The sequence below is a fragment of the Xiphophorus hellerii genome, chromosome 8 (assembly GCF_003331165.1).
Source record: "Xiphophorus hellerii strain 12219 chromosome 8, Xiphophorus_hellerii-4.1, whole genome shotgun sequence".
In the NCBI taxonomy this organism is placed as follows: Eukaryota; Metazoa; Chordata; class Actinopteri; order Cyprinodontiformes; family Poeciliidae; genus Xiphophorus; species Xiphophorus hellerii.
In genome coordinates, this window is record NC_045679.1 from 20385602 (window position 1) to 20398223 (window position 12622).

A 12622-nucleotide genomic window follows, 5' to 3' on the forward strand; every position below is an offset into this window, starting at 1 on the left:
TAACTGATTTCTGCTGTTTTCTCTTTCATTGCTAAAATGAACAAAAGCATGAACATGAGTATGATAAGCTGTTGTTTTATCATTTACATTTTCATTACTTAAACATCCGTTTAGTAATTAAGTTTAAAAGCTTGTTTGGCTTGTCCACTTGTTCCTTTTGATTGTTTCGTGTAAATCTGTTTTTAGTGGCTGTGGTTAAAGTATTGTGCACCAAACATATTATTTTCTGTTTAGTGTACCTAAAAATGCACTTCTCCATTTTGACACTGTCTGTAAAATCAAGTGCTAAACTAAGATGGACTGCTTGTTTTTGTCTCAATAATCAACATCAGTAATTTTGTAGGACTTAGGTTCTAAAGCACTAATGAAGGAGAATTGCATTTATTTTGCTAATGCTTCCTTTATTTACTTAGTTGTTCTTTTTGTTATATTTTAGTAAGTTACCCCTCCTTTTACTGCATCTTCAGTATTCTGCAGAAAGTTGAACATTGCTAGCTGCAGTTTCTTTGATGTCCTGTAATAGCCTTCCTTGGTGTTGTAGGCAGCAATTAGCTTTAACACTTGACAAAAGTGGTTCTGAGTGGTGCCAAGAGGTTCTCGAGTTAGAGATTACATCAAAGCATTGACCTGCCATAAAATCGTCTGGAAATAAGTCTGCAAAATGTTACATGTCAAGAATGACTAAAAGTTTATGGTATTTCACATTAGTGAAGACGCCTAAAACAGAAAAAATGGATCTCTTAGGCAGCCTTGAAAAGCACAGAATTTGATTCTATCCCTTTTTGAAGTCTGAAGATCTATGAAGGAAATGATTATAAAACAAGTTTGCGTTCAAACTTAGCACTTGTCAAAGCGTTAGATAAGTCTAAAAATATTTTAAGGACATCATTTACCATTAATTTGCCAAGTAGAACTTGGATATATGTCCTAATGCATTGATCATGCTTTGTTTGTTTTTAAGTTAGACAGAGGACCCAAAGAAAAAATTTCACTCATGTATATTAATTGTTGAATAATCCAGAAATAGACCATGTTATAGATTTTCAAGTAGAACTGATCTAAGTAAGGCCAGAACCCAGAAAAACAACAATGGTGAAATATCCCCCCTTTACTATATTAACAAAATGTAAGTCTACTTCAGCTTAGGCTTGTTTCATTGTTTGTGAAACTCAAGGCAACTGTCTTGCACTCAGAAGTTGAGAATGTAATAAAAACTGTAGAATAAATCTGGAGAAGTATTAAATACAAAAAATGAAAAAATAGGAATCTAAGGAACCTATTAATGACCATTTGACGAATTTACTTTAATTATTTGTATGTTAACCATGTCTGTTGGGTACATTTCAATGTGAAAATCAACATAATGCTTACTTGGTAAAATATCCTACTCCTACTAATCCTTCTGAAGAGAATAATTTAATACTAAAATATATTTTTTATTATTTCAAAAGCATTTAATGTTTGTATGTATTTTGTAAAAATGCAAGTAAGAGTCTGTGTGATACACATTCATTGCCTGTTCCTGTTGAGCAGGAGCGAATCGTGAGTCAAGAGTTAGAGTTGGGAAATGTTTTGTTGTTGTACGGTTACATGATCAGCTGCTCACTGCTTCAGTTGGCTCAAACAGGGAAGCCCTTAGAAGCTGTTTCTCCTCCTGTATCTCCGTACTTAAAAAAAAATAAAAAAAACAGAAACTTCTTTCTCTTTTGCTTTCCTTCTCTCTGAAATAAAGGAAGGTGAATGTTTAGCTTTTAATTTAACCTCGATGGTTTCTGCTGTGTTATAAATTGTGTTCTGAAGTTTTACCTTAATGTGGTGATAAATGAGCTGTTTGCTGTTCTTCAGCTCCGTCCTTTCCTGAAAAGATGTCCCCCGTCAAAGCTCTCACCATGAAGGACTATGAGAATGTGAGTAAATGTATCAACTTTACGCTTTCTTTCTTGCATATAGACAATTGCTTATGATTCATTGCGCTGTAATGAAGTAATAGTAATAGAAGCCTGTTGATAGTTAAAGTTAACGCTTTAACCCACTGCTTTAAATAAGCAAGTTATGAACTTGATCCACTATTTCCTTTAAACCAAGACACTCCATTTATGGACATTTGGAAGATGGAGCGTGTGTGTAGGAGGATGAGGGTTGAGGTGGGCTAAACTCTGCATTTCAGCATTTGAAAGGAATGCATGTTCAGGTTCTGGACTCATGCTTCAGACTGGCTGCACGATTCGAGGCTTCAGCAGTGCACCCAACCCCCACTTACCAGATGTATGCTGCTCTGACCCTCCAGCACAATGATGCACAGTCTGCTAAACACGTACAAGCCTCCCTTCCTTTGAAAATAACCACACATGCCCCTTTTATGCATTTGTGTAAATACTCTTTTTCACAAATATTGTTTCAAAGATTTGACTCGTTGCTGCGTAGATGTCTTAAATGCATTTTATGTATAACAGGATTTGATCAAATACCTTTATGTTTAACAGCAAATCACAGCTCTGAAGAAAGAGAACTTTAATCTGAAGCTTCGCATTTACTTCATGGAGGAGCGAATCCAGCAGAAATGTGATGACTCCACTGAAGACATTTTCAAAACGGTATTATTTATGTTGTATCAAATGCATCCTGCCGTGGTATTTACGCAATTCAATCAGTGCCGTGTTTCGTGCCTCCAACTAAAGTTGAAAAAGTTTGGAGGAACAGATCAAAAGATAATCTAGATTAAAGGTCCTAAGGTTATCTAATGGGATCTTAAAGCCTTTCTGTCCTTGGCCTCGTTACTTGCACCAATCAGGCTTTTCCTGGCCCTTACAGTTTCCAGGTTTTTGGTGTGATCTGACCTGCCAATTTTAAACTTTAACTTATTCTTATTTTTTTTTTTTTTTTTTTTTTTTGTGGGCTCTAGTGTCCCTTTTTATGAAGTAGGCTGACAGGAAACAGGGAAGGAGAGGGGGGAAGACATGCGGTAAATGTCGCCGGGTCCGGGAGTCGAACCCGCGACCGCCGCGTCGAGGACTTGAGGCCTCCAAATGTGGGTCGCGCTAACCCCTACGCCACCACGGCACGCCCATATTCTTATTTTTTTTTAAGAATTATAAAACAAAAATGTGCTGAACTTTCCTTCATAGTGATGTTAGTTTTTAATCCTAAATAAATTAAATATTATTCCAGTGTCTATGTCAAAGCATTAATTCCTAAACTGTATCTTGTTGAGGAATTCACTGACTGAAAATAGTGGGAGTTCTTAGTTATGAACAAGAGAAAATAATCAGAATTTTCAGTGTTTGACCCACCGATCAAAGCTAATCAAAAGAAAAGGTTCTGATGTCCGGTAGATTGATTGGTGCATCTCAACTTTGAATTATTATTTTTTTTGTTTGTTTGAATTTGCTCTTTATAAAGTTATAACTCTTTGTAGAACATAGAGCTTAAGGTGGAATTGGAGTCGATGAAGAGAGAGCTAGCTGAGAAACAGGAGCTGCTTGTGTCTGCATCGTACGTATTTCAGAAAACTCAAGTCGACTGGCAGTAAATTTTCTACTATTAAATATGGATGTGCTAATTAACCTGAGGTAACCTGTGAACGTTCATTTTAGTAAAGCGTTGGAAAGTCTAGCGGGTCGAGAATCAGGAGAACCCCAGCGAGTGAGAGAGCAAGCTCATAGGGAGATGGGCGCATTAAGAGATGCATTCAGCAAAAGGATAGCAGAACTAGAACAGGTGAGTCCAAAATAATTTAAAAGATAAAGATCTTGTAATACTTGTCATATACAGTACAATATAAACAATGTGTCCAGTTCTGTTATTTTTAATTATTTTTACTAGATCAACATTAGTTTTGCTAGTAAACCTAATTAGTTCTGGAAATGTACAGTAGCATAGAAAACAGCATCTTTTTCCTTATTTGCAGAATTTACAGGCAGCAGAAGAAGAGGTTGGGAGGATGGCTGCCATTGCTGAAGAGGAGAAGCTTAAGAATATAAACATGGAGAAGCAACTTCAGGCTGTTGCTTCAACAGACATCCATCCCCCATCTTCTCTCCCCAGAACAGTACAGGATTTACAGCAAGCTCTACAGAAGAGTGACAAGTAAGAAAGAATAAGATTAAAACTAGAGTATGTAACTTTTATTTAAAAAAAAGTTAATTTTTACATAATTTTTAAAACTATCACCATGTCATGTCAGTATGAGACAGATAATCTGTATCTGTAATCTTGGTCTGAAACATCCAATCAGAGCCAGGAGCCCTTATACAAAAAGTTTAAAATGTCTTTAACATGAAATTATCATTGTAATTGTGTCAATGTTCTAAGCAGAAAGTACATTGTCATTTAAGAACAGCATATTCATTTGAAGGTGTAACACTATCAATAATAGATACAGAAATATTTGCTCATTTAGAAATAAATCTAGCAGTCAAATGGGAAAAACATCCCATTTGACCTGAGAAGTAAATGAAAGTTGAACATGTTCAGAACAATTAATACATAAACTGTATTTTTTACTAATTTCAGTGAAATCAAGCAGCTCAAGATCACCGTAAAGAACCAGGAGGCTTTGATCCAACAGAAGAACAGTGGAGACTCACAGACAGACCCACAGTCAACCAAGCAACTCTCTGAGCTTATTGTAGAAAAGGACCAGCAGCTTAAGGTGTGAATTAAAATTTCTCATACAGATTAGTTTTTTGCCATTGCTGAAGAGGAGAAGCAATGGCACGTCATCTGAAATTTAACAACTCAAAGGTTGTTATGATACAGACATGGAGAAAACGTAGTGGTTGTAGAATTTCTGCAAGAAAAAGTTTTTTTCCCCTAGCATCTTTCATAAAAAACATTTAGTCATATCCTGATTGTGCTGTTATGATCACTGTCTTACCAAGTGGCAAATTTGCTGGACCCTCCACTTTCCCTACGTATTTATTGTATAAACATTCTGCTTGTAAATAATCTTTCTTACAGTAGAATTGTGGACTTCAAATTGTTTGGAAATGGTCTTCTAACCTTTCACATATTGATGGGCAGCAACAGTTGATTTTCTAAGGTCACTGCTGTTTTTCCAGCTGGGCAGGAGGGTGGACACATTTGCTGATTTTCAGTTAATCACTAATGCTTTTGATCAGCTGCACCTGGCTGATGCTTTACCTTTTAAAATCCTGAGAAGTAACAAGGATATATTTAGTTTTTTTTTATAGTGGCTATAAGGAGAGTGATGGGGAGTTTGTTTTCCAATGTCTATATTAGCAACATTAAAAGGACTCTTGGGTTTATAAAGGACTCTTGGGTGTCTCTTTTCCAGGACCTGAGGGATGATCTTCAAAGAGAGAAAGACAAAGTGCAGCCAGACCAACAGGTTGGAGGTTTTTAGATATTTCTAGAAACTCTTTTAAAAAATGTTTAAATTTTTTTTTGGCACAGTGACAGTGGTTCCTATTGGACAATTTGCTGTGATTTTTCTCAAATGTTTCGCCTTCTTTGTTAAATCAGACCTTTAATGTGTTTTGGTCAAGATACCCAAATCACAATAAAAATCTTAACTGTGAAAAGCATGCAAGATCATTCAAATATATAGATTGTAAGTGCCAGTAGGCAGTGTTCTAAGGAACAAAGGTTTGCTGTTGTTGTGGCTCTCTGGAAACATTTAGTTGCTGGATTTATGTCTTGCTTTTGTCTACTAGTGTGTGCCTCCTTTGTATTTTTTCCCCTCAGCTTTAATAATGAGGGACATGAGACTTTCTTTATAGTAAATTTGGGGTTTCAGTGTGTTACCACTGGTTACACTTAAGCTTGTTATTATCAGTAGAGGGAGGCTGACGCTTAACTGTGTGTGTGTGTGTGTGTGGGGGGGGGGGGAAGTAAACTGAGACATATGGAGCCCAAAACATTAAATAACAGCCTGATGCATGTACAGATTTACTTTGTATAAATATTTTTAATGTCTTGGTTTCTGTTAGGATTGGGTCGATATGGACTTAAAGCTTTATCACAATATTTTGTGGTTATGTTGCGATAATGATAAAAGTGATGATAAGAATTATTTATTCCTCATTTTTCAGGTAACTCTTTGCACGGCACAGCAATCATAGCCCCACAAACACAAATCTACTCTTGAAAAACATGCCCATTTGTAATATGCTTTGTAATATGCTTTTTTCAGACACAAGTCACAAAAAGAAGTGTAATTTATACCACTAAAGTGCACACAGTAACTGCATTTAATCATATTTTAAAATTAATTGATATTTATTGATACTCTCATTGAACAAACTGTGGGGAAAAAAATAATTCTGACAATAAGGATAGTTTACGGGATTTATAACCATCATTAATTGGAATTTATTGTGACAGCAATAAATCAAAATCTTATAACAAATTTATCACGATAAATGATAAACAATAAATGCCCATCCCTACAAAGAATGATTTTATTGATTGAACACTTTTTGACGTGCACAGGTACTTTTGAAGTGTCCTGGCTACACCACAGATTACTAAAGGAGCCTCAGAGGATTTGATCTGACTGAATACGTGAGGGAGAGTAAAAGAGAGACGGAGGCAGGGATTATTAAGGCTTAGGGCTTATTGTGCTTTGCACTCGGTCATTCTCCGCTATGCGTGCTTGCTGATGGAGAGAAAGAAAATGCAACATGGCTGGACTGTAGCTGTTAGGATGATAGCCATTAAGTCACGGGACACTTGATGTGGCAGACGTAGGTCTTCTGGACTTAACCGAAGCGGGTGATTGTCGAATATCCAAGGCTCCATGAAGGACCCGTGTCGTATATGTGGTGTCCGTCTGGTGGGAAGCCAGTGCCGCTGGATATTTAGTTCATCGGGGAAGAGGAAGCTGCAGGTCATCCTGTCCCACGTGTTGGGTCGGGAGGTGGTCCGTGATGGTCGTGGAGAGTTCCTCTGTGGAAAATGTGTGTTCCAGCTGGAGAAGGTTATTCAGTGTGATATTAATATCAACCAGTTGCAAGATGAGCACAACAATAAGATTCAGAAATTCTTGACGGAGAAGGAACACCTGATCCAGTGCATTGTCCATATCTACAACAGAAACAATCCTGTGAGTAGTTCTAGGGGAAGCGCCCGCTCAAGGACTCCCCTCAGGTCCTCTGAGATCGGCAGTCCCGATGTGGACACCATGTGTCAGCCACTCCACGAAGGACTGCTTTTCAGGGAACATGGGAGCGTTGACGGGGAGAATCGCATGAGAAGGTGTGTGAGTCTGGATAGAATTGTCGGTAAAGGAGCGCTACCTGGTCGCTCTGGGCTTCGGAGCAGCAGACTGGGATCAGGCGCTGGGCTAGATGGATGCATGAAGAATATCGGACTGAGTGGCACACGTCACCGCTCACAGAGCATGTACCTTGATTTGGTGCAGCGCAAGGGAACGCTGTCTAGGCAAGGATTCAAAAGTCACTCCACTTCTCTACAGTCTCTCAACAGAGACTTCTCCTCTGACCAGCCTGCAGATCGTCCGCACAAGCGAAAACTTTGGGACTCAAAGCTTTCTGGGCATGGTACCAACAGTGGCCCAAGAAGAAAAGTTCAGCCAAAAGCAATGCTCCACAGGTCCTCAAGTCAGCCATCTGTAATCTCTGACCTAATCCAGCTCCTGCGCTGCATCTCTAAGCACCAAGTGTCTGCCCCCTCAGGCAGTCGTATTCCCGTGCTGAAGAGGTTAAACACTGGCGCTGCCATTACTCGAGCCAAACTAAGAAACAGAGAGGCAGAATGGAAGTCTCTGCAAGATCTTACTGAGGAATTTAATGATCAATATGCCCCTCTCAAAGTAAAGGTAGATAATGTCAGTAATGGTGTCTAGGTTGATCTGTGCCTTTTTAAGTGAAGTGACGAATGCTTTACAATAACTTCTTTCATTTGATTTTTATTCTCTCTTTGTGTGTGTGTCTTTTGATATTATTTAGAAGAGTGATATAAATCGATTGGAGTCCATCAATAAAATGCTGACTGAAGAGGTCAACCGGGTAAAAAGCGCCAATGAAAACATGACAAAAACACTCGAGGATTCACAAAATCACAACAAGGTGCAAGAGGCATTACATTCTGTTACATGTTCCCTAAATAACTGAATGTGAAATATGTTATATAACATTATTTGCTGTCTGTTGTGGATAGACCCTGTCTGTGACTTTGGAGGAGAAGGAGAATGAGCTTGACACAGAGAAGAAAAACGCTCTGAAGAGAGATAAAACCATCCAAGGGCTTACCCAGGTCCTCAGAGAAAAGGAAAAAGAGGTTAAGATATATTTAAGAACCAAAACTGTTATATCACTGTTTAGTCATGCCGTGCTCTTAAAATGAATTTGTTTATTTTTCAGATTGAGGAACTTTGTCAGGAGATTGAGGACAGGGATGATGCTTTGGCCAAGGCCAGAGAGGCTGCACATAAAGCCCAACTGCAGAAATACCAGGCATGTTGTTCCTACTGTATGTTATAGAAACTAAAGCATCAATCCTTCACTCTACTTTACAATGGATGTTTCACTCTTCCCTCTAGATCTGTATATTCACAAGTTTCTTAAGATACTTTGGTCAGATTGAAGTGTTTTGAAAAACAATTTAGTACAGGTTTGATCAGCTTATATAGATTTAGTTTGACCTATACATATATCAGAGAGCAGTCACCATGAAACAAGGCTTTACTATTATTTTTAAACTAATAATAGTGGACATTTTTAACTGTTTTAGTCTCTTAATTTAGTGGTTACTGTGGCTTTTACACCTCATCCTGTTCCATAACAGAAAGAGGTTGAAGGCTTTAAAGCATAAAACATTCAGCCTTCCTGTTTTCTATTGTTCTCTCTCTCACGCTTTCTCACAGGATGAGTAATCTAAGCATACATCTTCCAAAATCAGCCGATTCACATCAGCAGTTGATTTTTTAGTGCATCTCTGTATTGGTAAAAAAAAAAAAGCAATCTTAAATTTTACTTTTTAAAAATTGTATTCAGGGAGTAGAGGAGCATCAAAGCCTGTTAATGGAAAAACAAACTGAGTTGGCCCAACTCCAAGGGGAGCATCACACCAAGGTGCTCGAAGCCCAAAAACTACAGCGTGCCTTGGACAGGAAAGAACAAGAACTTGCTGATTTGCAGCAGTCAAAGGACCAACTTGAGATGGAACTAGAAGACATGCAGCAACAGAAAAAGAAAGGAGACAAAGCCCTAAACGTAAAGTAGTATAAAGGCATTTACTGTCTTTACATTTTTCCTCCCCCCCAAAAAATAAAAAAAGATTTCATGTGATTATTTTCTTCCAGGATCTCACCAATCAGCTGAAAAAAGTGAACGGTGAGATGAAAGAACGGGAAAGTGCTCTGGAACAGCAGTACCAGGAGATGCTGGAACAAACCAAAAGAAAGTTGCACAGCCACGAAGCCACCATCCAGAGGCTCACAACCACACTGGCTGATAAAGAGCAGCAGCTACAGGTGACACAATATATGTTTAACCAAAAGATCTCTTTGATTTTCTTTTTTTTAAATCTCCTTTGGAACACTGAAATATATGTTTAACTCTTGTTTATCAGGATTACATAAACATGGTCAGAGACTTGGAGCAAAGCAAAAGCCCCGGGAGTAATGACGGCATGCTTACCAAGCTGCGGCAAAGGCTAAAAGAAAATGAGAGCGCCCTGGAGGTTGGGATGCCTTTAATGTTATCTCCTCACCAGACAGACAATAATTAGATTTTTGACACTTTCTTTGTTTGCTCTCCCACAGCAAGCTCTGGATGACAAATTTGCTGCCATTGAGGAGAAAGACAATGAGATCCACCAGCTGCAGCTGCTGCTCAGAGAAAAGGAACGGGACTTGGACCGGTTCAATAACCTGCTCACTCATAATGAGGAAACCATCAATGTAAGTAGCTTTTAACATATTTTTTGACTGTAAAAATCTTAACATGAATGTGCTTGATGTATAGCAATTTCTTTTATTCTTGCAGAACTTTGACAGTCTTATCAAGGAGAAAGATGTAGAGCTGCAACATCTTGCCAACACACTGAAGAACCTGCAGAGAGCTAAGCAAGATGTAGAAGATAATCTGAACAGATCACTGAGGGAGAAAGATGCCATCATCCACCAGCTACAGCTCTCCTTAGAGGGGAAGACTAAAGATATGGAAGTTAGTTTACCAAATTACTTTTCTTCTTTGATCCACGTTCAGCAATGGAGATTTCAGCTTTCAGTTGTCGTCACAGCTATCTAGTTTCAGCCTGGTCTGGAAGTCGCAACGCATTGTCTCTAAATCTGTCACTTTCCTTAGGAAATGGCGAAGAGCGTTCTGAACCACTCACAGAGTCAGGCTCAGGACCTGGCCGAGCAGAGGGGCCAGAGGTTAAAGGTCACAGAAGCAATGCTGTCTGAGGCTGTGAAAGCCAGAGAAAGACTAATAGATGACAATGAGAGCGCTGTGGAGGGACTATTGGCTACAATTAACAGCAAGGACCAGCTTCTTAAGGTCAGTGCATGGGTGTAACTGGTGGGGGTAGGCATGGGACATGTCCCCTCCCACCTTTTTTGTGTGCCATGTTCAGCAACTAACCTGAGCCAAAAGACAAAAGTAATTGCAGTTTTCTTCCAAACTGTATAAGTTGAGTAATGCTGCTTCATGCAGATAATATTAACTAAATGATGACTTATATAATACATTCCAGTAAATGTTATTAAGCTAGTTAACAAGATGATATCTATTTTAGATCCATTGCTAGTTAGTTAATGCCAGGAATAAACCCAGCACTCTTTCACTTCTGTACAGAAGTTATACTCATTGTTGTTTTCCACATATTTAAAAGAAATCTTTATTGTCACAATAGAAAGATCAAAATCAGGAAGGATGTAATAGACCGGAGGCCAGCAGCAGTGATGATGGTGATGATGATGCAGGGTTTTCTCAGGTAGGCCTAAGGAGAGATTCTGACTTGCTGAGGAAAAGATATTTGTTGCAGGGAGAAATCAGGCGAGTTATAAGGACTGGGTTTTTACAGATATTACAGAATTGCTCTCATTCACTCTCCAAAATATTTTTTGACTGAATTATAGGTAGCACCAGGAGAATGCCATATGTAGTTCAGATTTAGACAATTTTATTTGTATTTTCAGATATTATTTGTGTTAAAAAAACACAGCAGGCATGTCATTCCATTTTTATTTATCTTGATTAATTTTGCATATCTGACTAAAATGTGTTTCTATGTGCATTAAATAAAATTATTAGGCTTCTTAACCTGTTACCTGTCACTTCCAATTTTTTGTTAAAAGTAATAATTTGCATACAGGAATGGTGTTTTACTGAACATGATCTACTCCTTACTCTGTAGATGTTGGAGGGTAATTGTGTCAACTCAACCAGAGTTTGGCAGCTAAAACTTTTCCTTTTGTTAGTACATAGTTTGAAGAACTGAATTTGGTCTCCTTGTGCTGCACTGTGGCTCTTAGTGATTGTGCGTGTTTAGCCACAAAGGAGAGATGCTATTGAATGCGAGACGCTGACCTCTGAGAAATTATTTTCCAGGTATTTATGTTTTGAAAGAAGTAAATTAGAGTCCGAAAATGTTTGGATTTCCAGACATTAGTTGGATCCCATTGTCTAAAAAGTCTTCTATCTGGCTATCAGTTCTTTGTTTAATATACATCCATTCATTCTCTCATCTATCTGTCCTTCCAACCTTCCGATGTTTTGTCTAGTCAACCTTTTTCTTTTTCTTACAAAAGATTAGCTATAAAAACAATACTTTAGCATTGAAATGTAGTAAAGAATAATAGAAAAGACTTGTTTATGGAGTAGTGGGAAAAACAAGTCTAACCTACGGATTGCGTTTATTTGCTGTTTTCTCTCCTAAGGAGTCTGCAGAGCACTTTAACCGCATGCTGTCTGAGCGTGCTCAGGAGATTCAGGAACTGAGGAAGCAGTTGGCTGATAAGCAACAGGAGCTTGCCAAAGCTGAGAGGAAAAGCTCGTCAACAACCCAAGAGAGTTATTTAGAGACGGCAGAACTAAGAACCCTGCTTGTGGAGAAAGACAGCCTCATTGACGTAAGATCCCTTAGAGACAACAATCATACTGCTGTTAAGCTGTCAACTTGAAATGTCCACAAAACATGAACGACACAATTTTTTGGGTTACTTACATTAAAACAAAAGTAAAACATTATCTTTATGTGTTGTAATGTTCTTCTGCAGAAGCTTTTGCAGCGAGGTCAGGAGAGGGACAAGTTCTTGGCAGAGATGAGTCAGAAGGTCGACGGAGATCACATGTTGGAGCTTAGGCAAACAATTCAGATCATGCAAGAGAAACTTGAGGAGAGAGAAGGTGAGACTTGGGTCTGCTTTAAATCTTCATTTTGGATGTTTAAACCTGGTCTTTGTATTGCTCTTACATTTGTTTCTGTTTTGTCTCATTTGAAGCTGACCTATCAAGAAGAAACACCGAGGACAATCAGGAGAACATTCCAGTCTCCAAGAAAACAGTTGTTGTCCTGAAGAAGGAGTTGGCTCAGAAAACTGAAGCACTGAACAAAGCTCTGAAGAGGGAAAATGAACTGAAGGTCTGTGAGCAGGAAGCACATTTTCACATCCAGTGTTGGGATAATGTTA

General features: G+C 38.4%; 1 protein-coding gene across 10 annotated transcripts in view; it reads left to right on the plus strand.

Moving 5' to 3' along the window:
* The window catches only part of LOC116725013 (neurogenic locus notch homolog protein 1-like), a 247010-nt gene that overhangs the window by 214245 nt on the left and 20143 nt on the right, over nucleotides 1-12622 (plus strand). For 8 of the 10 annotated variants that reach the window (XM_032570849.1, XM_032570857.1, XM_032570850.1 and 5 more), the window contains 9 exons: nucleotides 9285-9457; nucleotides 9556-9666; nucleotides 9749-9886; nucleotides 9972-10151; nucleotides 10293-10487; nucleotides 10843-10923; nucleotides 11870-12061; nucleotides 12209-12338; nucleotides 12434-12573. In XM_032570849.1, coding sequence (XP_032426740.1) covers nucleotides 9285-9457; nucleotides 9556-9666; nucleotides 9749-9886; nucleotides 9972-10151; nucleotides 10293-10487; nucleotides 10843-10923; nucleotides 11870-12061; nucleotides 12209-12338; nucleotides 12434-12573 — 1340 coding nt within the window. The remainder of the gene's footprint in view (nucleotides 1-9284; nucleotides 9458-9555; nucleotides 9667-9748; nucleotides 9887-9971; nucleotides 10152-10292; nucleotides 10488-10842; nucleotides 10924-11869; nucleotides 12062-12208; nucleotides 12339-12433; nucleotides 12574-12622) is intronic. The other 2 variants (XM_032570852.1, XM_032570854.1) reach the window with 2 other exon arrangements.